The sequence below is a fragment of the Melozone crissalis genome, unplaced genomic scaffold (genome assembly GCF_028551555.1).
Source record: "Melozone crissalis strain CALT ecotype California unplaced genomic scaffold, PUWL_Pcris_2 ptg000016l_1, whole genome shotgun sequence".
Lineage (NCBI taxonomy): Eukaryota > Metazoa > Chordata > Aves > Passeriformes > Passerellidae > Melozone > Melozone crissalis.
The window spans coordinates 31,443,032-31,466,111 of NW_026535794.1; the positions used below are offsets into that span (position 1 = coordinate 31,443,032).

The window sequence follows — 23,080 nt, forward strand, 5'->3', positions numbered from 1 at the left end:
TGTTGTAATTAGATCCCTTATGGACTTCAACAATTCTAAGATAGTCAGTTTAAAGATTATTTTATGCCATATGGATTCACAAAACAATTTGATGTAATTTATAGGGCTTTCTATGGCGTAGTTTGAACATTAATAGAGTTCTATTCATACCTGTCTGGGAACATGGATATGAATCATCAAATGTTGCCACTCATCAGTGATGCTCACATCTGAAATTCGTGTTGCAGTGCTGGGCAATACTGCAAAGTCATAGATTCACTATGTAACATATGAGTGATTTTCAAGAATATGAATATTAATATTAATATTATGCTGTAAATGTTCTGCTACAGACAATACCTTCCATTTTTCATGGCTGTACCAACCACTAGGTTCTGCAATAAAGTTTGGGGTCAGTTAAAGCTGCATACCTGCTGCTTTAACATACCCCCAAACATTATTGTTGGTGTGGAGAAGAATCAGTGACTTCTGATCTTGACCATGACTTTGTTCAACCTTCATTTTTTCCTTTCTGAGCTTTTAGAAACTTTTCAATATATTGTGCTAAACTGCAAGCATGACAGTTCAGCTTCGCAAGATATTTCTAACAAGAAAAAAAACCCAAAAGATCTCCCTAAAATCTCTGGTTTAGATTTCATTTTATTTGTCATCTTTTATGAACAAGTTACGAAATATACTTCATTCACAAATTGGAAATATTTACAATTTCTTTACAACAAGGCATTATTGAGGTTTTGATTTATGGCATTCTTAGAGCATTCTGTCTTTCAAAACAAAGACATCGGCGTTGTTTTCAGCACACTGTTCATTTACACTCTGGATGTGAGATGGGAGCTTTTTGGAAGAGGAGTTTGCACTCTCTTTTGATATGATCTGCTGGGAAAACTGAGGCAGGATGCATTCAAAATGTGAGGAGAGGGACTGTGCAAATGTGTTGCCATGATCTGAAGCCATCATACTAAACCAGATGCTGCTAAGTGGAGAGGAGAAAAAGATTCCCCTGAGCCATTCTTCCTCTGCCTTCTCCTTTGAGTGGGCTAAATGCAGTTCAAGTTTTTTTCTGATTTTTGAGTCTTCATGAGAATAAGTCTTGCAAAGTCTATTTCAAATACTATCACAATTCAGAAAGATTATTTGGACAAAAAACTGAAAGAGAGTAGCCAGGAAGTGAATAAATATTGTATATCCGCAAAATGTTTAGGAGACAAATTTTGAATATGGTTCTAAAAGGGAATTGCAACTGTGCTGGTCTGCAGTTGTGACATTTGAGCCATAAAAGCTATGATTGTTTCATTTTCTTAATTTCTTGGAGTCTGTTTTATTTCCTGAAGAAAATTCTAAAACCACTTCCTTCCATGGAACTTTTAAAAATTTCTTAATATACACTTCCATTATAAATCAGATGTGGGCCACCATTGCTCAGGTTGTCTGTCATTTCCTAGAACAAGAATAGAAAACATTAAATAAAATTAGAATTATTGTAAGGTGTACAAAATTCAGTCATCTAAGGGTGTGATGAAATTTGAACAAACTCAGAATTTCAAACACTCAAAAACACTTTACATTTTTATTTATCTTGATAAACCTCCTTACAAATAAATCAGATTTTTTCCTTCATAAATTAGGTACATTTGAAAGCCGATAGATTCATTGATAGTGATTGAGTTGGACATTACACTCAGGCCACATATAGAGCATTGATGGCACCAGTACTAGTTTGTGATGTTGTCCTTTGAAATTGCATCAACTCAAGCTTGTGTGCTGATCTACAAAAGAATGAAATGGTAGTTAAGTTGTTTCCATTCAAACCTCTGTCTGCGCTGACATGCTACAAACAGATGTCAGTCAATGCCTGCTGAAATAGACATTTGGGAAGTAGATCTAGATCCAAACAGGATCTAAGGGTTTTAAGTACTTGTTTTCCCTTGGGATGGGTCTGATTTTAGTTTTCCTTCATTATGCCAGTCTACAATTTTTAGCAGTTCAGGGATTGCTTCTCCAGTGGCAGGTGAGTCATCCCAGAGTAAGCTGACCGGCTCATGAGTCAGAATCCTAAAGCACCTGAACCAAGATTTGCTCAGAGATAGATTTTCTAATTCTCAAACTGAAATGCAAACAATACCCCCTTAGCAGCTGTCTAAGCATAGAGATGGCTACACTAATTAAACAGTTCCCTGATCTCCAAGCCTGCAAAGCCACATTGAGTTTATGGTTGGAACTACCTTATTCTGAGCAATCCCAGGCCTATTTCATACCAGATTGAATCTGGGTGCAGAAATAAGTGATCTGCTGCTTATGTCCAATGACAGAGAACATTCAGCTATGGCAAGAGGAATGGATACAGGTAAAAATGCAGCTTGGAGTATTTCTAAAATTCAAGTAGATGAGGTGAAGGTGTCAGTGTTGGACTAGTTCTAAAATAGCTGCATGATGACCAGAGGCTCTTCTCTGCATGGAAAGATCAAATTCACCTCTTCTTCCTCCTAGGTACACTTGGAGAAAACGTGGAATAAAAGGGATTTGTGTGTCCCCCTTCCTGTGGAAGCCTCTGTAAAAAGGTGAAGCAACATTCATTGGGCTAGACAGAGAGAGAGAGAGAAAAAGACAGAAAGAAAGAACCCAACTCTATAGCATAGTAGCTGAGATTCGTGGTAAAGAGAAGAAAATTATTCAACCTGGTCTTTATTACTAGTCGTACTCAGTCTCTCTCTTCTTTTGGTCCACAATATTTGGCAAGCAGAGACCAGAACTCATAGTAACATAAAGTTAAAAAGCACTAATGCCTCCTTTCTCACATTACCAGCTACATTTTAAAGCAAATCACAGGACTTAATTGTTCCCTTCACAGTTTTTGAAAGAAGGGATGTTCTAGTCTTCTCTACAATGTCACCAAACCAAGTAGCCTTGCCAGTTAATACTCCTGAATCAAGCATAAGCTTCAGAGAAAATCAGGTGTGAAACTAATTTAGAGCATTTTCTACCACCCCAGGTCTCCATTTGCAGACGATGGTGTTGGATGTTTTGGTATTGTGCCTTATTCTCCTCATATATTGAAGAGGAACATGCATGCCTAACACTGGACTATGGTTCCCAGTTTGGAGATTGTCTGGCACTGTAATTTCTTATTTGTGGGTGCCCAAAGGCTTTGTTGGATCTACACTGAAGGTATCTGTCAGCTGGGAAAGAGACCAAAAATACCAAGGCCAAAGAGACCAAGAATACCAAATACTAACTATCAGTATATTTTGATAGCAATGACCTGTCAGAAGGCTACTCATGAGTTTCCTTTTGTAAGCATCATCACTTTAATCGTCTGCAGACATCAGCTGTTAGAATATCACCATAGTTTTGGAAAATAACAACACCCATTTATTTTCCCCAATATTTCTATCTAAAAAAAAGTTAATTAAAAAAAAAAAAAGGTGCTGAATTTAGGGAATGAAGGAGCACACAGATTAGAAGCAGAGTGAATCAATGGTGGCTACATCCAAATAAGAGTATTTGGATGCCTGTAACTAGGGTGAATATTTTAAATACTCAACTTACTTCCGGACTGCAGCGTTCACCACGTAGAGTTATGTCACTACCTGGAAGCACCATTCCTGCCTCAGAGTAACATCAGAGCATCAGCCAACTTCGATTAGCTGAAGCTATGACTTCCTCGTAGAGGTGGCCCTTCCTGAAGTGACATAACAACATGGTCGCTCCCTAGTGTTCAGCGTACCTTGGAGGTAACTCTGGTGTCGGGGGAATCACCGGGCAGCTGGGCAGGTCGGTTATTTCAATACCCCTCAATCTCTAATATAAATATAACAATTATACAATAAATATAGCACCAACAAATGCACATGCAGTACATGTCTACATTACTGTATATCAGTATATCAGTATAAATATACAATACAGCCATATATATAAAACACTTCTAAGCTGTTTTCTAAATTAGGGTCTAATTTAATTTACGTTTTTGTGCCATGAGCTAGTGTACTCAGCCCTGCCAGCAGCAGGCAGTCTGTGGGTCTGAGAAGTCCCAAGTCAGGCCATGTGTACATGCATACTTGGCTCTACAGCAGACATGCAGGAAGGTTGCCATCAGTGGGGCGCATCCCAGATCTGCTGAGTGTGTGCAGTCAGCTTGCTCTGCACGTACATTGTGGCCCTTCACCCAGGCTAAGTGGACACCTGGCAGTCCTTGCTGCTAAGTGCCAAAAAGCTCAGTAGGTCCACAGGCCAGAAAGGTAGGCAGTGAACTACTATTACCCATGTCATCCTCACCCCAAATTGATAAGGTTTTGGCTTTTATTATTTTGAAAGGTTTTTTCATTTCTAAGCTGTTTCTTCTTCGGTTCCCTCTCTTCCTTTCTCCTATCTTTGTCCTTGTTGAGGCAAGAGTCTCTCTGAAAGTTGATATCTAGCCTTCCATCAGCAAGACCATCATATTTGCCTAATAGCTCATCAGAATTCTTCTTCATTTTGAAATGAGATGGAGAAATGTATCTCATCTGTTGATATGATCACCCTGTTTATGTTACTGTTGCAGCCTCTACTATTTAACTTTTTAAAACATGTTTAAAACATCATCTCTTTAAAACATTTCAAACTCCCTGTTTTTAAGACACATTTCAAGCATCATCTAAGATTAATTCAGTTTATATTTCTACTTGAAGTCTCATCTCAGTTAAGAAACCAAATAGTGACAAGTCATTTTAAACTGCTACATCATGTTTTTTCAGGGAATCTGAAAACAATTCTACAGTCTGAGCAGACTAATCCTTGCTCTGCTCTTCAGAGGTTTCAGTAGACAGCAGACTCTTGAACTTTACAGTAATGCAGACTTGCAAGTGGAGGTTTAGGTGGACAGTCCACTTGACTTTTGTTCTTTTTTCTGCTCATTTTCCAAATGAAAGGCATTGGATAGATACTAAGTCCAAATGCAAAGCACAGGTTTACAGCGGACACTTAACTCCTAAAATATTATTCAGATCTGTTAAGATAAGGAGATTATTTCAAGAATTCCACTCCATTACTTGGTTTGATCCTATGTGCTCAGCTTTGGGAACTTCAGTTTCAGCACCTAATTATATTCCTATACACCTTGGTAGGATTCCTGTTAATACAAAAAGGAAGTAAATGCTCAGTGCTGCAAATGAGACTAGTTTATTTAGGTGTCTAAATATGCCCTTAGATGCTTAGGTTAAGTCACCTACATTTGTGAGCTGTGGCTTTTCTGTTTAAATAACCTAATTTATAAGCTGAGTACTTGGGAGAGGAAGAGATTGATTAAATCCTGGAAGCATGCAATGATGTGGTTACAGAAAGCTTTCTGTGCTTTTTTTACAGTACAAGACATCATAATTCATATTAATAGGGCTTCCAATTATTTAGGAAGTGCTATATTTAGCAGCTAAGCCCCTAAATAGCTATACAATGGAATTATGTTGAAAATGGATGTACTTCATTGAAATGGATGTACTGCAAATATACAGTACCTAAAAATAGCTCCATATAATGCAACATAATAAAGCTTACACAGAATGGCAGCATTTCATTTTCCAGAATCTCTTTCTCATATAGAACTGAAAACTGAACACATCTCTTGCCAATTGTAAATGTTAACACATACAGTAGCATTTGAGGAGAAACAGAATAAATAAAGGAGGACACACAACTCACTTTTTCTGCCATTTCATGGGAGTGATGCAATGAATGCTCCCTTTCTGAGAACATTCTCCTTTGTTCATAGCTGGCTAGCCGACAAGTGAGCCATGAAGAAAGGGTGCAACCACCAATTCCAATGCATGCAAGAGACATGGAGGCAAGATGCAAAGAATAGAGAGCAGATGACTTCTTTGTCAGAGCACGAAGAAATTGAAAATTTAAGATTCCTCCTATTAGTCCACAGATGCAACAGGCAGAAAAAAGTATCATCTGTCAGGAGAGACAAGAGAGGTTATGTCACATTATTATTTTTCAGAAGTGGATTAATGCATATAAAATATGAGATAACCACAGTTGAATTCTTTGATAGCATCATTGACTGCAAAACCCTGCACAGCCCCTTGTTTTTAACTCTCTTAGCTCCCCTATAGCACCAAGGGAATATATTAACTTCTGGTATACAAGAGTTAAGATTGATGTTGCATGTAAAAAAAAGTTGGGTAAAATGAGTAGGTAAAGTTAAAACCTATTCGATGGAAGGGCTGCTAGGACACAAAACTGATTTCCAGCTGTTCATGCAAAACAGTAACATGACAGAAGGAGTCGTAATTTTCTATTGTGCAGTTTATCACCCTGCCTCAGGAGTGAATGCCTCATGTATTTGTAGTGAATCTCTCTTGCTTTGTGTGCATTCTGACTGTGCCTCCTGCTCAGTTATAATTTATTCAGTCAGATAGCAGATTGAAGGCTTTCTGCAGCTTTTGTGGGGTCTTTGAAAGTGTTCAAGGTGAATGTGCTGGTCAAAGAATCAAAAGAAACAACAAAGACATCTGTGATGCTGCTTTACAGAAGGTCAGTTTGGTGACTATATGGTTGGTGGTTCAGTTTGGTTGATTTTAACTTGAGTAAAATGTTCCTGGGAATTTTAGAAATCTGTCAAACAGGCTGCAATCAATGAGACATTTTTAAAGACCTCCTATTGCTTTTAGTCACAAAGATGTTGCACTGATTCAGGATATGCATTAGCCTCAAATAATTCAGGAGCAAAAGACCTTATGGAGACAGTGTTAAATGATTGTCTTACTCACTTCCCTTGATACTGCTGACCTGTCAAAAGGTGATCTAGATGGGCATTTAACATTTCTCAATATGGCGTTGTATATTTACCTATCTACTGTGGTGGTAGAAATTTATGGAGCCTTACAGACTAGTTCAGTACGCAACTAGGATGACAATTTCCTTAGGAATGTGGCATTGAGGATGTATTTTGCAGTCCACTGGCACATGGCTATTACATGAGACCTCCAGAATAGATGGCTTTTGGAAACTGGCTATGGTACACATGTTTTAAGAAATGGGACTGTCATTTTAACAGAGTTTAGGATAGATATTAAAAAAAAAAAATTGGAAAGAGCTTTTGATTCCCACCACACTTATGTTTGTTTTATGTGACTTCCATTGTATGTGGCAGAATAATCAAGCTGACAGAAAATTAGGACTGGCATTATCACTTAAAATAAGATCATGTCTTTAACACAGAGTTCTTCTGTGACTTGTTGAGTAATAACATTTTGCTGCAGTCAGAAAATTACTGTACCTGAAGAGACATCTTCCACCACTTTAAAACTTACATACATGTGTTTCAGATTGCTAAACAAACTTGCTAAACACTTAACAGCTATGATATGTAGAAACAAACTTGGTCAGCAGCCTTATTGAGATGGCAACCCAGTGCTGGTTTTTGAAGGAGAGAAGATACAGTCCAGTGACATTATTGAGAAGCATTTATTGACTTGACATAAATCTATGTCAAGTGATTTCTGATCAAAGTTTATCCAGATACAGATAAATAGGGCTTAAATGTATGGCTTAAATAGCATGACCTACATAGGCCATTTCAAAACTGCCTTGTTTTTTGTGACTGTTCCAAAGTGCTGATTGCTTTTCTTAGATTGCCAACTTGTATTTTTTCTAATTGCTTATCAAATACCCTCGCATGCAGAAAGCCCCCAGTAAAGAGTTCAAATTAGATAAGTAAGCCTTTCAAATACTTATGTGTTATGGATGCAGTGGAAAAACTTACAACAAGTCCAGATTTTTTTTTGGCGCACAATATTCCGCATACGCCGCAAAGCAGGAACTGCAAAAAAACAAGAAACCACACAATTATTTCATCATTTAAGGTACTTAGTTCAAATCCCAGTGTGTTGCTGTGGTGGTGGCCACAGTTCAGGCAATTTCAGCATTTTTGTCACAAACCTTATGTTTCAGGAGGTTGTAACTCAACCATAAACACTCTTACCAGAAAGAAACTGGAATGAGAAGTCCTAGTGACCATAAGTCACGAGAAAAAAAAGAAATATGAATTTTAATCTGCTTAGATAAACAAGTTGGAAAAAAATCCCCAGTGTTGCGAGCACAAAAACGCCTTTTTACTCTTTTATTTTTCTCTCAGAAGAGTTTAGCAAGGTACTAGTCAGTGATCCAAATCATCTACTTCTAAGCATAGCATTGGGACTTAATGCCCTGATCCTACCATCTGAACCACTGAAGGATCACATATGGATCGTTGTCTTCAAGACAGTGGAACTCTGGGCAAGAATATAATTCAGTCATGTCCGTGGGTGCAGGTGTAAATATCAGTACAGTCTGTTGGTGTGACTACTCTGGGCATGCAGAAGGATGGTTCAGACTCTTGATGGCCCAATTTGCAAGAGAGAGCATGAAGGTATCTGTACTTTTTTTTAATGTCATTCCCTCACATAAACTGATTTGCTAATTGCAGCACCAAGCATTAGGCAAAAATTAATTACCAAAACCAGAAAAATGCCTACCAGCTGATAAAAATTAATGATAATGCTTAATAGTGACCTCTGTCAAAGACCAGTGATGTCCTCTGATGTCTTTTTCCTCCTACAGAAAAGTTTAATGATAAAAACAATGAATAGTCCCCAGGGAAGCAGTCAGGGTAGGAACTACAGTAGTTGTATGAAAGCCATAAGGCCTTCTTCAGGTGTTAGTAATACTGTCAAAAGATTTCCTTGATATCTCATAAAGTCTTTTATTAAGAAATCTATGCTACCTATTTTCAATAAAGCTAACCCTATTCCCCCATTGGGAAGTAATTTTATAGTTTTAAAGCTGTATTCTTCTACACTATTTTTGCATTGAGATGGTAATTCTAGCAAAAGGCTCTGCTTGACCCTGATTTATAATTAAATCACAGAAAAGACCTGGCTGTTACATAAGAAATGTAACAAACAATGTTAAATGTAAAAAACCAAACAAACCAAAACCCAAAAATCCAAACCCCTAAGAGGTTCTGTAAATCATTCAGGGTCTGTGTAATATATTGCAGGTACTTCTTATTTACACTCTAACATTTTGCCACTTCACTATTTCAGTTGAGGAGTTGCTTTAACTCATAGTTTATCTCCCTCTAACTAAAGTAGTTTATGTGCATAGCTAAGTATAAGCCTTGAGGTATCTTTTTACTCTGAGTTAGACAGTTCCTCATAATGAATATGGATAAATTATGTATATTATTTACTTTTATACTAAGCATGGGATGTGAATGTAATACCAATCACATTATAGAGAGGGCTGGGTCACATGGACCAGGGTGTTGAATGGCTCAGGTCATACCAGAAGGCACAACTGGTAATTGCTGCTAGAACCCACTGCCTGGAAAACAATAAAACAAAGGAAATCACCAAGGGGCAGTGTCCCTTCTGCACATTCCCACAGGCAAAGAAGATTTCAGCTCATCACATCTGCTTTGTAAGCATTCGCTCAGGCTTTCTGTGAAGTTTTGGGGTTTTACTCCCAATCCTGCCATTGCAGATTGCCTTCAGCTGAAGGCACACTTCAGATTTCCACACATCGTGTTTTGTATTTGTCAAAGTGCAGAAACCTCAAATGAAATTTGTTGAAGACATCTTTGTAATTAAGTTCTATTCAGTCAGATTTGATAAAGTGAATTAATAATATATTTTCTCTCTGTAGTGATTGAATAGGATTGAAAGGAAATTTTTGTATATAGAAAAAATAATTAGTGTTGGAAGATATCATCATAGATAGTTTTAACTTGTTAACTAGTTAAAAAACCTCTGTGTTTGATAATTTACCTTTAAAGGTAAAAGAGCAGGAAAGAGAAGGTCACCCATTTTTTCAGGAATGCTTTAATTCTGCTCCAGTTGGAGTCAATGAAGCTAATCTATGAGCCCTAATGTACCAGCTTTTCAAAACAAGGGATGACTATTCCATTTAAAGCACTTGACTACCTGCAGTAAAAATCTGGATGCAGTAGCTAAATGTACATTAAGTTTTCTAATGATACTAGACTAGGAGACACCATGGACTATTAAGTGTAGAGAAGCCTTACAGAGAGATATGAATAGACCTGAGAGCTGGGTAATTACCAATCAGGTGAAATTTAACAAGAGCCAAGTGCTGGATTCTGCACCTAGGACAGTGTAATCCTGGTTATACATAAATACTGGGGGTCAAGAGATTGGAAAGCAGGCACAGGAAAAGAGATCTGGGTGCCTGGCTTGATGACAAATTGAATGCGAGTCAGCAGTGCCCTGGCAGCAAAAAAGGCCAACCATGCCCTGGGGTACATCAAGAACAGCATCACCAGCTGGTGGAGGGAAGTGATTGTCCTGCTCTATCCTGCTCTGGTGCAGCTCCTTCTTGAGAATTCTGTGCTGAGATGGATGCCTCAGTATGAGAAAAGCATTAAACTTTTAAAGTTTGTCCAGAGAAGGACGACCAAGATGGTGAAAGGCCTTAAGGGCAAGACTTGTGAGGAGCAGCTGAGGTCACTTGGTTTGATCAGATTGAAGAAGAGAAGGCTGAGGGGTTACCTCTGCACAGTCTAGACCTTTCTCAAGGCAGGCAGCGGAGGGAGAGGTGCTGATCTCTGTTGGATGATCAGTGATCCCAAGGAAAGGGAGTGAAGTTTCATCAGAGGAAGGTTCTTCACTGCGAAGGTGGTCAGCCACTGGAACAGGCTCCTCAGGAAAGGGATCATGGCACCAAGACTGTCAGAGGTCAAGGAGCACTCTGGATGCTGCTATTAGTCTTATGATTTAGTATTAGGTAGTCCTGCAAGGAGCATGGAGTTGCTGATCTTTTTGGGTCCGTTACAAGCTGAGAAATTCTACAATTTTATGATATTATTGTATTGTGTCATGTATACTCTGTGTGTATTTTCTCTCTCTACATCTACAGTGTTTGTAGATATAGGCAAGGAATAACATGTTCCACAGTTAAAGAGCTAAAAGAGTTCTTTGTATTCTAACTCAGATGAATTGCATATTCATGCTTCCTCCAAATTCTTCTGTTTAATCTTGAGGTCATGCTGAAGATCCTGGGGAGCCTGTTTTATAATCTGCATGGCTATGAGATAAACAAGTTGTGAAACCAAATGCACTCAAGTGCCTGAATATGTTAAAAAACCTTGGAAGAAAACTATTCAGGCAGTAGCAAAGGATTAATGTTATTTAGGTTGGGGTTTTTTTTAAGATGACAGTGCATTACATTCATGGAGAAGAGCATTGCCCAAAACCTAGTATGGATATTTACTTATGCCAGCATGCATTTTGCAATTAAAACCAACGGGATGGCTTTGTGCCACAAGGTCAGGCTATTATACCTCATGCAAAACTTTGAAACTTCTGAGCCAAGTTCATGACTCTCTTCTAAGGCTGATTCACTGGAAACAGTGGAAACCTGCTCTATGAAGAGAGTAAGACCCATGGCTCAGGAACACTGCTCATGCAGAATTTCTTTAGCCAAGCTTTCCAATGTGGAGACATCTAGAACAGTTAGGATTTCAGTGAGATATGTGATTGACTCTATTCTCTGCTTTTTGGGAGCATAGCAACTTAAACTTTTTTTTTCTTTTGGCATATTTTTTGGGGGTTTTTTTGTTGTTTGTTTGTTTTTGGGGTTCTTTTTGTTGTGGTGCTGTAGGAATTTCCTACAAAATTTTTGATATGTCAGTGTTGTGATCAGCAGTAGTGAAAAGGGGATGGGAGAAACTACACTGGCCCTTTGTACCAGAAAAAGGATGAAGTAAAAATCAGATTGAAAGTGTCTTTTACTTAGAATCTTCTATTTCATAATACTGCCAACTGGAATGCAGCCATCAGGGGCTCTGTTGTCTTGACACTCTCTCTATCTGTTCTTGGCTATTTTGAAAGACTTCATTTCAATTTGTTATAACGGTAAAACTTGGTTTGTAACTGTTGAGTTACTCTGGACTACAGTTTACCCTTGACTAACTAATACTGTCATGGTGAGGACTTGCTCCTTTCTACTTGATCATTGATTATCCTTAATAAATTTTTACCAGCCAATCTCATGGAATTTTTAAATGTAATTATATTTTCTAACTATATATTTTCTAACCAAGTAATCTAACTTGCCTGAGGTAAGTTAGGCAAACAGACTTATACTGAAAATACAGTAAATCAGGAGTGGAAAAGGAATAAATCACTGAAGATAAGCTTCTTGTGAAGAATACTCTGTTGCTGAAGCGTTCACAACTTATGCAGAGAATAAGGCTAAAGCATTTCATTAAAGATAAGCTAAGCTAATAAGCCCTACAAAATTCCCTGGAAGCCCGAGAGGGAACTTCAGCTGGAACTTTTTAAAATAGATGTCTCATTGTTGGACTTCCATTTAAATTATTATTCATAATTTAAAAACAGTAAAATGCTAAAAGACTGAAAGGCTCGCCTAAAAACCTGCACAGATCACCAATTTCACGCAGACCCTATTGACTATAGGGTTACTTTTGGTTGCAGACTTATTCATGCCTCCTATACACACATGTACATGAAGTATGTTTTGCATCAAGACTAGCAGAGGAGCCTTGTATTGAAACTGCTGGTGTAAGTCCAGAGAAGGGCCAGGAAGTTGGTAAGAGGGCAGGAGCACCTCCCCTAAGGAGTTAGGTGGAGAAAGTTTGGGCTGTTCAACATGGAAGAAGAAAAGGTTCAGAGATTCACATATTATTCTGAGCTGGAAGGGACCCACAAGTATAATTGGGTTTGCATGGAGACCTCATAGCAACCTTCCAATATCTGGGAAGCTGGAGAGGGACTCTGCATCAGGAACTGTAGTTACAGGACAAGGAGTAAAGAGATAACTGGAAGAGGAGAAATTTAGGCTAGATATTAGGAAGAGATTCATTACTGTGAGGGTGATGAGGCACTGGAACAGGTTGCCCAGAGAGGCTGTGGTTGACCAAACCCTGGCAATGTTCAAGGCCAGGTTATACAAGGCCTTAAGCAACCTGGTCTAGTAGGAGGTGTTCCTGCCCATGGCAGGGACAGTTTGGACTAGATGATCTTTAAGGTCCCTTCCAATCCTTATTGTATGATTCTGTGATTCTATGAGTTTATGCAAATATATTATCAAGTAATAGACAAGGGCATAATTCCTCTTGGGCGAATGGTAAAAAATCCAAAGATGCTACAAAGCACAAAAGCTACTTAGAGACTGAGTGCCTCAATCCCACTTTCAGTGATGATTTACCATGGACCCACCAAAGTCAGAGTGGCTCTGATAGCACTAGCGTCATTGCAAGGTGATGCAGTAGTGTCTGTTTGTTTGTGGTGTTTTTGTCATTCACGCTGCAGCTGTACCTGCTGATGTCCCATATGCATATTGGAAAATTTCTCTTTTTGTCTGTTCAACTTTGGAAAAGAACCCCGAAGACCTCCCAGAAAAGAAGAATGCTTATTTTGAGACTGCTTTAATTTACTTTATACTGAATATTGCCTTGAAACAAAACCTCAGATCCAAAACCCCATAAATTTTGGTAAGAAGGCTAAAATCTCAATTTATATTCAAGTTCTGTGGTTTGGATCTATCCCTATTTCATATTTTCTGGAACAAAAGACTTGGCTTCTTTCACTTCCTTCTGGAAAACGGGTACTTTGTCCCTGGTAGTCTGAAAAAGATTCAGTTTTAGTTAATCTGCAGGAAGCCAAAGATTTGGTTTTTTCCATCAGGCAGAAGAAAAGGAACTATTTTTATTTTATATCTTGAAGCTAAGAAACCTTTCTGTCTTATGTTTTGAAAAGGCAAAAGCAATGGTGAGTGTAATTCCCTTGAAAAAATGAAAACTGCTCATAGAAAAATTTCCTGGACTCAGGCTGAACAAAATAGTAGAGAAAACCTGTTGAATATAAGGACAGCTTGATCCCTAGTCATTGTTGATGACAAAAAAGACAGCTAAACTGCATAGACTGTATGGGAAGTCCTCTGTACGTCATCCATATGTATCTGATGAAACAGATGAAGGGAAATTATTCCAAAATGGAATGTAGCATAGTGAAAAAGCAAGTGTATCATACCTAGTCAAATGACACTCTACTTGGAAGACTAAACCATCAAGACAGAATTAACAACTTCACTTTTATCTACCGTTGTCAGGTAGTAAACTAGAAAATTCTGTGTTTTTACACTAAAGCTGCATAAGCATGTGACTTTCAGGACAATAACCAGGAATTTGAAATTAGTAATGTAAAGAAAGAAAGATTCTATTTAATAATGTTGTTTCAACTTCATCCAAATGAGAAAAAAGCTGAAATCCCTAATGGATGAACTAAGCAGATATCTCTAACTGTAACTCTTATTCAAAGCAGTATTTCAGAACAAGGATTAAATGTTCTTAGCACAGACATAAAGGGCACAGAATCTACTAATGAAAACAAAGACATCAAACTAAATAAAAATTACAGCAGGCAAGAAGATCAAGCCTAGGTACCAGGTATACCTATTACCAGGTATGCCTAGGTATCAGGTATGCCAATAATCTTTTGCAAAAGAGGGATGGAAATTTCTAATGAGGTTGTTGTCCCATGCAAGTGATGGTGGGGACAGCAATGTCTAGCTGGCTGAAAGGCATCCAGACACAGAACCAGAAGCAGCAGCATTGCCAAAACCCAACCCTGTGTCTCACCAAATCTGTCATGCTGGGAGGGGAGGCTTAGTTATAACTCAGGCATAGTGTTAAATCATGTCTAATCTGAGCCAATACCTTGTCTGGCAGTGTGCTATTGGGTCTTATCAGATCATGTGCTGCTGCCCTTCCCACTGATTCAAGCAATATTCAATCAGTTTAAATTCTATCCCAGTCCCTGTGATTAGTGTTTCCACTCATCTGATTATAGACCTACAGACATGCTTTAAAAATGGGGAATGGTTTTTAGAAACAATCAAGGAAATTAAGAAGTGTGTTTCTGAATCTGACATTGGTGATTCAAAAAACCTCCATCCATCTCTAAAAACCCTTAAATTATCAGCATGTTATATATAGTTTATATTATATATAAATAATAATGTTTACTTTTTGTTTGTTTAGAGCCTATCAGAATAACAAATACAAATAATGCTTTTAGGTTTTTTGTTCTGTATCAAGCATTTGGTTTACAGTGTGACTGCTTACATCTCAAAAAAGTAATAAATGACAGATTCTTCCCTGCAGGTGAACTACAGTCTTATAGTAGTAAAACATTTAAGCATATGCTTAAGTCCGTCTATATACAACAGATCCACTAAATACAATTCAGGAGTTACATGGAACTTCTTCCAGGTTTGTATGTGCCTCTGGAGTCTCCAAATCACAAAAAACCCCTACTGAAAGACCTCAGCTGAATTCAGTGAATTGTCCTGGCTCCATGCAAGGCAAGAAGCTTCCACCCTTGATATGCCCTTCCCTATCTATAGGTACAGAACTCTTTCCAGATTCTACTGAGCTCACTGAAAGTCCTGTGATTAATTTCATCACGAGTGGGAGCCAGACAGAAATATGGTCAGTTTGATGAAAATGCAATGCATATGTTAAAATAAAGTAGGAACCCATCTGCATTTTGTCTGCATGCTAAACAATAATGTGATTTTTTTTTAGTGCTGTTTTTGAAAAAAAAGAAAAAAATTTGACCGTTCTTTCCAAAGGAAACTTGGCAACAGTAAAATCTAGATGTAAAATGTAGTGGTTTAAAATTTCAGGCCACCAACATTGATTTAACAGTCTAAAAAGGTTTTGTTGCTCTGGGAAAGTCCATACGGATTGACACTCTTTCTTTTCCTTCAAATCTTGGTTCAAAAAAATTAAAGTAATTTAAATCAAGTATTTCAAGTGCCAACTTGGAACAAATTTCTGTAGCCAAATGCAGATTTTTAATGGGCAGGCAGACTTCCACTGTGATAAAATCACAAATCATGGAAACAGTAATTCTGCCTCTATCTACAGACAGGCAAACAGACCAACATACATAAAGTGCATATCTCTCAAATAGATTCAGATATTTGCCTTTATAAGAGAAGAAATTATTACTCTTGAGGGGCATAGCCATAAGTGAATCATCGAGTATCTCTCTCGCATATGAAGATAGATGGCATATTTGTCTAAAGATGTGGCTTTTGTCTCATTCTCTCTCTCTCTGTGAGGGAGACTCATTTACAGCAAGGATTTATTCACCACCGCAGAATAAATGAGGATAAATTACACAAATGTATGTGTGTGTACGTGAATATCTACGTGAATTCACTACTCATAGTGAGAGTGATGAAACCACTGTGTTCTAAATATAGACAGAGAAGCATGTAACCATTAAAAAAAATAGCTGTGAATACCTTCTGGTTTATTATCTTCTGACTTTTGTTGTTTGTGCAAAAGCCTTTGCTATGGATGCTGTCATTCTTGCTATGTTATTGTTAGTGGTTCAGCATTCTCATTGGTTGAATTATTCTATAGTACGTCATATAACTGAATTGGAATGGTGGATTTCAGAAATATCCCTCAGTTTCTGGGAAACAAAGAAATCTGGGAGACATTGGTTACAGCCTGTAGAATAGTTTATCCCAATACAAACAACAAACAGAAAATTTAGAGATCACCAACATGTGCACTTCAGGGTATTCGGGACTGTTTTTATTGTGGGCTTGTTTTAGTTTTTAGCATTTTTTTCAATTTAACAGCCATGGCCTATTTTAAAAAGAACAGATTGGTGATGATGTAAACTGGTTAGTTGTCTTCACATGCTCCAGATAATTTGAGAAGACAGTCACACCTTCAGCTGTTTTCTTATGGCTACTTTTTAAACAATTTGTACTATCTCAATCCAATTCAGCTCCAATGAGAACAACAGATTTGAAACTTTTTTTTACCATTTTTATGTATTTTTGGATACAGATATTGCCTAGGCTTTCAATTTCTTCATTCTGGTATACTCTACTTTGCCTGGCTTGCTTATAAATAACGCAGGGCATGCAATGATCAGAGTACTTCAGCCCATGCTTAACTTCACTTGTATCCATAATGCTATGGATGGAATTCATATGGTTAAAATTAGGTATGTTAGTAAATAATCTGTCTGAATGGAAGCAGTGAACAATAAGAACAACTTTAATAGAAAAGCTAATGTTTGTCAAGTGCAAACCATCATAGGGAGGCAAGTATAGAAGATAGAATGTGCACGATTTTTAAGATGCCCAAATTTTAGAAATTCAGGTTAAGGTTTCCATGGTGATGCTATCTTCATCTACTTCCTTATGAACTTGGGTCTCTGCTGAGTTCCACCCACATAAAAGGATAGAACAGGGTCAAAGGTTTTCTGTGCATTTCCAAGTAAATTGCAACAGGAGGAATGACACTGCTCAACTTAAGTGTTTTGTATCTAACATGTCAAAGAATTAGTTTTTCTTTAATGTCCTTTTCTGTTCCTTGGTGTTCACTTCTTAAAGGAAAACCCTGATTCAAGGGTGTGAATTGGAAAAAAAATAACATATTTTATGCAAGACATATCCTTTAATACCAGGAACATGAGCCCAGTGTAAGCTACAGTGAGCAGAAAGGAGGCTTATGCCACTGCTGCAGCAGGACAATCCTGAGGATTGTTCAAACAAATCTTTGTCCACTTGTTTAAATTTGAAAGTAGTTACCCATGGCCCTAAGTATCCCTGTAGAACAGCAAATCTCTGGCCCCTTTCTTGGCCTGCCTGCCTCGCCTGCTAGTCCCCTAGTCAGAAGAATGCAACCTAACAGTTTGAACTGCTAGAGTAGTACAACAAGAGTGGTATAATGATGACAATTTAGACCACAGACCTTTAGCTAAATGAAAAGTAAGTCAGCCTTTAGAAACATGTCACCCCACTCTACACATCACTTTGATTTTGTAATTTCCTCTGCTACATGAAGCATGAGGTTCCTTCTTCCACTCTGCTTTTTCTTTGAGGCCTCTCTGCCTATTCAACCTGCAGTTTTTGCTCAGTTCCCAGAACCTGATGTCTGCCTCTGCTGGCTCTGGTTGTGGGCATCCTTTGCGCACTTGTTACATTTGCAAACAAGTCCCTTTGGGTTACCTTCCCTGCTTCTGCACTCACATATGGGAATAATTTCCTATAAATATCTGTAAAACCTTTTCACTGTTCTCGGTCTTATTGCTCTCTAAAACTCTACCTATGAACAGCCCTAAATCAGCTGGTGTGTTGAGGCAACCACCTGTTATACCACTCAGTTTTGGTTTGTTTTTTCTCCCTACTCGCTTACACCCTTTTATACTGTATCTGTCTCTTACTATGATTATAATGTCCTTGGAAGCCAACATCTAACATAACAGATTCTTACTCTATGCCTAGTACAAACTCTGGGGTAACAGCATAAACATGAATGAGGCAGTTATGCAGGAAATGTGCATCGTCATGAAATGATATCAGCTGTGATAGCATTGTCACAAAATGCAATCACTGCATAAAATACTGATCTCACTGGCTGATCAAAGCTCTTTGACCTCAGTGAAACCAAGGAAATTGATCTTTGCCATTAAATCTTCAGATAGACATGTGGTTTTAAGCAATTTTTTTCTTCATTTACAATGATCAGAAACCTCCCTTTTTGAAGTGATTTTGATAATAGCATTACCTGTTGGCCTGGTAATGTCATTACCTGTCTGATCTAGTCTTCATTTTCATTTCTCACCTACCTGTTCTGCAGTGCAGAATTATATGTGTGCTTATATACTGAAAAAAATATTTATCACTGTTGTCAATAATTAATAATTATTGACAGGGAGAATATTACATGAAGCACTTTGTCTGAATTAATCTATAAATTAGAGGAGGTAATGCTGGTGAATAATCAAGACTGTTTTACATTTATCATGTTATCTGAAGCTAAGCAAACAATCCTTTTAGAAATACTGCTGTACAATACAAGCTGGCCAAAACCAGCTTTGGACTTCAAAAATGCCCACTCATGTTTAGACTGAATATTCAACATTTCCTATTCTTTCATAAATATAAATAACCATTTGGAGGAAAATTCTTCCTAGAAACATGCATATCTCAAACTGGAAAAATAAGAATTATTTTTGAGAAGTGAAAAATGATCTGTTGATAAGAACATGCTGCTTCTATTAACCCATTACTGGGTTTTCATTTTTTTTGTTCATTTTACAAGAAGCTCAGGGCATCCAGTACATGAGAACATCTTTCTCCTTTTCTTTCCCAATTCTTCTTTCTATTTTTCCTCCAAAAACTCAGGACTCAGCTGACATACCCTTGACATTAATTTAAAGCACCTTTTGACAGTCTCTTCATCATGGACAGGGCTGTTCTTTTGAGAAAGCAAAACTCGCCGTCAATTTAAAGACCGTAAGCTACGGCCCGGGTTTCACGCCAAGCATCGGGCTTCCCCAGGTGTGAGGAGGGGTTCAGAGAAAGTTCAATTGCTCACAGCAAGACTGAAAAACGGAAAGGAGCGAGAAAGAAGAGGTCTCCCGCCGCCCAGCACACACGCACATCTGTCCCCGCCGTGCCTGCCCCTCGCCCCGCAGAGCGTACCCCAAGCACATCGCAAATGGACCCGGCGCGGCCGGCGCAGCATGCACTCGCGGGAGGGAAAGGAGGGGAAGGGAAGGGAAAAGGGGATGCCTTCGCACGGTCTGATCATCACCATAAAGAGTTAAAGAGAGAGTGAAATGGCTAACGTACACACACCCCGCTCCATACCGGAGAAGAGTCTCCCAGCTGCGGTTTATGCTCTGTGAGGACCAGGCTGAAACTGACCGCCCCCACGGCCACGCTGGACACCCCTAACCCTATCTCCAGCACGGAGAGCACCAGGAGGCTCCCGATGATCTGGCTGCTGGTGCACATCCTCCCTCGGTCATCCTTCCTTCCCGATCAGCCGGGGAAACCGCGCATCCTCCTCCTGCTCCTCGGGCGCTCCCGCGGCCCTAAGTCGCCCCCAAACTTTTCTTCCTTCGCAGGCAGCCGGGGCGGAGCGGCGCATCCGCGGCCGGGGGCGCTACCGAGGCTCGGCGGGGCGGCCCCGGCGCCGCCGGGCCCCGCGCAGGCAGCGCCGCGCCGGCCCCGAGCGCGGCCCCGAGCGCGGCCCCGGCGCGGCTCCGAGCGCGGCCCCGGCGCGGCCCCGGGCGCGGCCCCGGGCGCGGCCCCGGCGCGGCCCCGGCGCGGCGGAGCTCTCCAAGGTGCCGCGCCGGCGGTGGGTGCGCGGCTCCGCGCTCCTAAGGGCTGCGCCTCCGCCGGGAAAGTCGACCTTGTCCGCTCTCCTCCTGCGCTCTCATTGGAATGACCTCACCGGGATTTTTCTCCCCCCCTTCTTGTTTCTCTCCCCCTTCCCTTCCAGGGCTGGGGGGCGGGGGGTAGAGGAGTGTGAGAGCCCAGCCCGGCTATACTTATGTATGAATGCAGACCCAATGCACGGGCGAGGCGCACGGCAGCCCCGCCCCGGGCCAAGGGCTCGGCACCTTGCCGGTCCTCCCCCGCCCGGCACGGCGCTCGCTCGCTCGCTCGCACACCTCCGCCGTCCCGCGGCGCTCGGGCTGGCTGGGGCGGGACGCGGGAGCCGATGCCAGCCGCAGGCGGACGCTTGAGAGGTGACCCTGCTCGGAGTGGGGGTCCGCAGGCCTCCCCGCTCCCAGGTGCTGCTGTCAAAATTCAGGAGGAAGCTCGTCTTCCTCTTGTATCAGTTAAAGGGTATGCTGTGTCTCACCACTGCAAAACTCTGGTCTTCTGCAGAACCCTACTGCCAAAATAGGCAATTTCCGTAGCCATTCCTGTCACTCACAATGGCCAGAACTGTGTCAGTCCCAAAACAAATAAGCAATAAAGCAAAATAGAACAAGAGATTCAGGGCTGCTAACTTAAGCCTTGCTGGATTGCTTGGCACCAATCTTGATTACTGTGCTTAGATACTGAGGATGTTTTGCCACTCCGACTACAGTTTTACAATCCAGATGTGCTGCACAACATGGTAACACACAGACACTCAATCTAGCACCTTGGTTTTCCTAAATATGGATCACCAACATTTGGATATTTACCTTAAGAAGAGGGCAAAAGAATAGACATTTATATCTCCCAAGTTTGTACCAGGATTCAAAAAATATTGGCATCCTGTAGGATTTAATTATTTCCTCTATATACATGCTGTTTTCTACTCTAACAAAAACTTATATGGAATCTTTACTTTTATCAAAAAATCTGCAATTCTTAACCTGCATATAAATCCAACACTCAGATGTCAGAATCCAGAATGGCAGTCTAGATTTGTCCAGTATTTCATGGTGCAGTTTGGTAGCAAGAGCATAGGATTAGCAAAGTCCTGATTGAATATTTTCCTTTGGACTTCACAACCTATCTTATATTTTGAGAATAGGTATTATATACATTTGTGAAGGTTGGATCCACCATTGCAGGTCAGAGTTTAGTTCTCATTTGTAGAAATCTTCAATACTTAATTATGGTTAGTGGAGATAGATTGGCATCAAAGTCTGTCACCATACGGTGTTTATGCTTTTTAGGTATCCAAGAACTAGAGTAAAAGGTCCTGAGACAGGATCTTAATGCTTTCTAGTTTAATACCTAATCTGTTTTCTATTTTCTCACACTTTTCCCACTTCACAGAAGCAGAACAGTTGGCTACATCTAAAGGAAAGCTCTGTTATAGTTAAAGCTGAATTGCCCCTTTTCATCTCTCATGTTTTAAATGTTACCTGACATCTCTTATCATTTAAAATCAAGGCACAGCATAAAAGTTCCTAAGCTACTATATTTATGTAGGAGGATGGAGAAAGCACAGATTTTCAAGTACCCACATGGGTGTAGGAAGGTGTTTCTGCAATGACAGTATCCTTATTATGTCAGATTGTTATAAACGCTGAAGTGTGCTAAGGTGCAATGATTTTACTGCTCAGAGTATATTTTACTAGGTCTTTAAAATCCAGTGGTGATAAGAGGGGAATTGCATAATGACAGACATAATTAATATATTTAATGCCTGCAGCCAGATAGAGAGCCTGTCACATCAGAATAGAGCTCATGTGACAGAAATAAGATTTCCATAAACAGCTTGTTTTATGTAACATTTCCACTTCAGTCATAATAAGCTGTCAGAAAGATGGAGGGAAAGAGACCTTGTGAAAAGTGTGCCTAGATGGAGATCACTTCATGCAACAGTTAATAAAACAGAGGTATAAAACTGGGGTCCAACAGCAGGAGAGGAAGTGCCCTGGGTGCCTGCTTTCTAATCAGCAGGCTACAGAGACGTGAAGAGCTGAGCAAGACCATAGCCAGAGTTAATGACTGCTCAGGAGGAGCACTCTTTTAGATAAAGGCAGGAAGAAAACATAAAGTTCTAATCACAACCTTTTTAAAATGAAAAGTACAGTCTTTGTCCATGTAACTTGTGTACTATGGTGCTGCATCATCATTATGTGCTAATCTAGGCAATTAACTTTACACATGGGACTCTTCATGCATACATTTCAGCATATGCTTACATCTTTGCAACATTAAGTTATTTATCTGCTTGCTGTCTCAGCTTGCTGCTTTTGAAATGTTTCCTGCATTTGTGATTATAATAACAGAAATATTATAATGAAAGGAAAAAAAAAAAGGAGGGGGGGAGAAAAGGGAAAAATCATTCAACATGCAGGCAAGTTTTCATTATAATTGCAGAAAGTCAAATACTAAAATCCCATCTCCAAAGTAAAATTAATTGGAGTCATGAGGGCTTTGGATCTTTTAATTTAAACTGTTGGATTCATGAACAAAAGACATCAATCTTATTCTTCTTGACTTTGAAGGAAAACTTTTTTTTTCCTCTCTTTTTTTGTCATTGGAGACTTTAAAAATGGTTCATGACAAAAAAAATTTCTAGTCATACAGCAGGATGAAGGGTGATTGGATGACATCGTACTGGCAATGAAGAAGTAGAAATCAGAGCAAAAAGATTCATTTATACTTAGTCCCTTTTACATGTCTCTGATGACCAAGAGACCCTAACAAGGTTATAGCCCCTCTGTTGAAAATTACCAGCTTTATGTAACACTTCTGAGCATGTATTCATAGCTGAGTACACTCTGTTCAAATGGTTCAG

General features: G+C 39.5%; 1 protein-coding gene across 5 annotated transcripts; it reads right to left on the reverse strand.

Annotated features, from left to right (window-relative positions):
• Positions 1-621: 621 nt before the first annotated feature.
• Positions 622-20,009, reverse strand: TMEM196 (transmembrane protein 196). Of its 5 annotated transcripts, none has more exons than XM_054273446.1 (5): positions 19,690-20,009; positions 7,742-7,798; positions 5,674-5,928; positions 3,725-3,798; positions 1,351-1,438 (listed from the first exon to the last, which is right to left on the reverse strand). In XM_054273446.1, exons 1-5 carry the CDS (start codon positions 19,834-19,836, stop codon positions 1,432-1,434), a joined length of 540 nt encoding a protein of 179 aa, XP_054129421.1. In that variant the 5' UTR covers positions 19,837-20,009; the 3' UTR covers positions 1,351-1,431. The 5 variants fall into 5 exon arrangements, with proteins under 5 accessions (XP_054129422.1, XP_054129420.1, XP_054129421.1 ...); XM_054273444.1 differs by having other exon boundaries at positions 19,678-20,009; XM_054273443.1 differs by having other exon boundaries at positions 19,672-20,009.
• Between the last annotated feature and the right edge of the window lie 3,071 nt (positions 20,010-23,080).

Bases quoted from the DNA above. Each gene is read 5' to 3' on its own strand.
- TMEM196 (XM_054273443.1), bottom strand. From the start codon at position 19,836: ATGTGCACCAGCAGCCAGATCATCGGGAGCCTCCTGGTGCTCTCCGTG. The intron at 7,799-19,671 runs GTACGTTAGCCA...GTTTTTTTGCAG, and splicing joins CGGTATGGAGCGGGGTGTGT to TTCCTGCTTTGCGGCGTATG. The intron at 5,929-7,741 runs GTAAGTTTTTCC...CTCTCCTGACAG, and splicing joins AAAAAAAATCTGGACTTGTT to ATGATACTTTTTTCTGCCTG.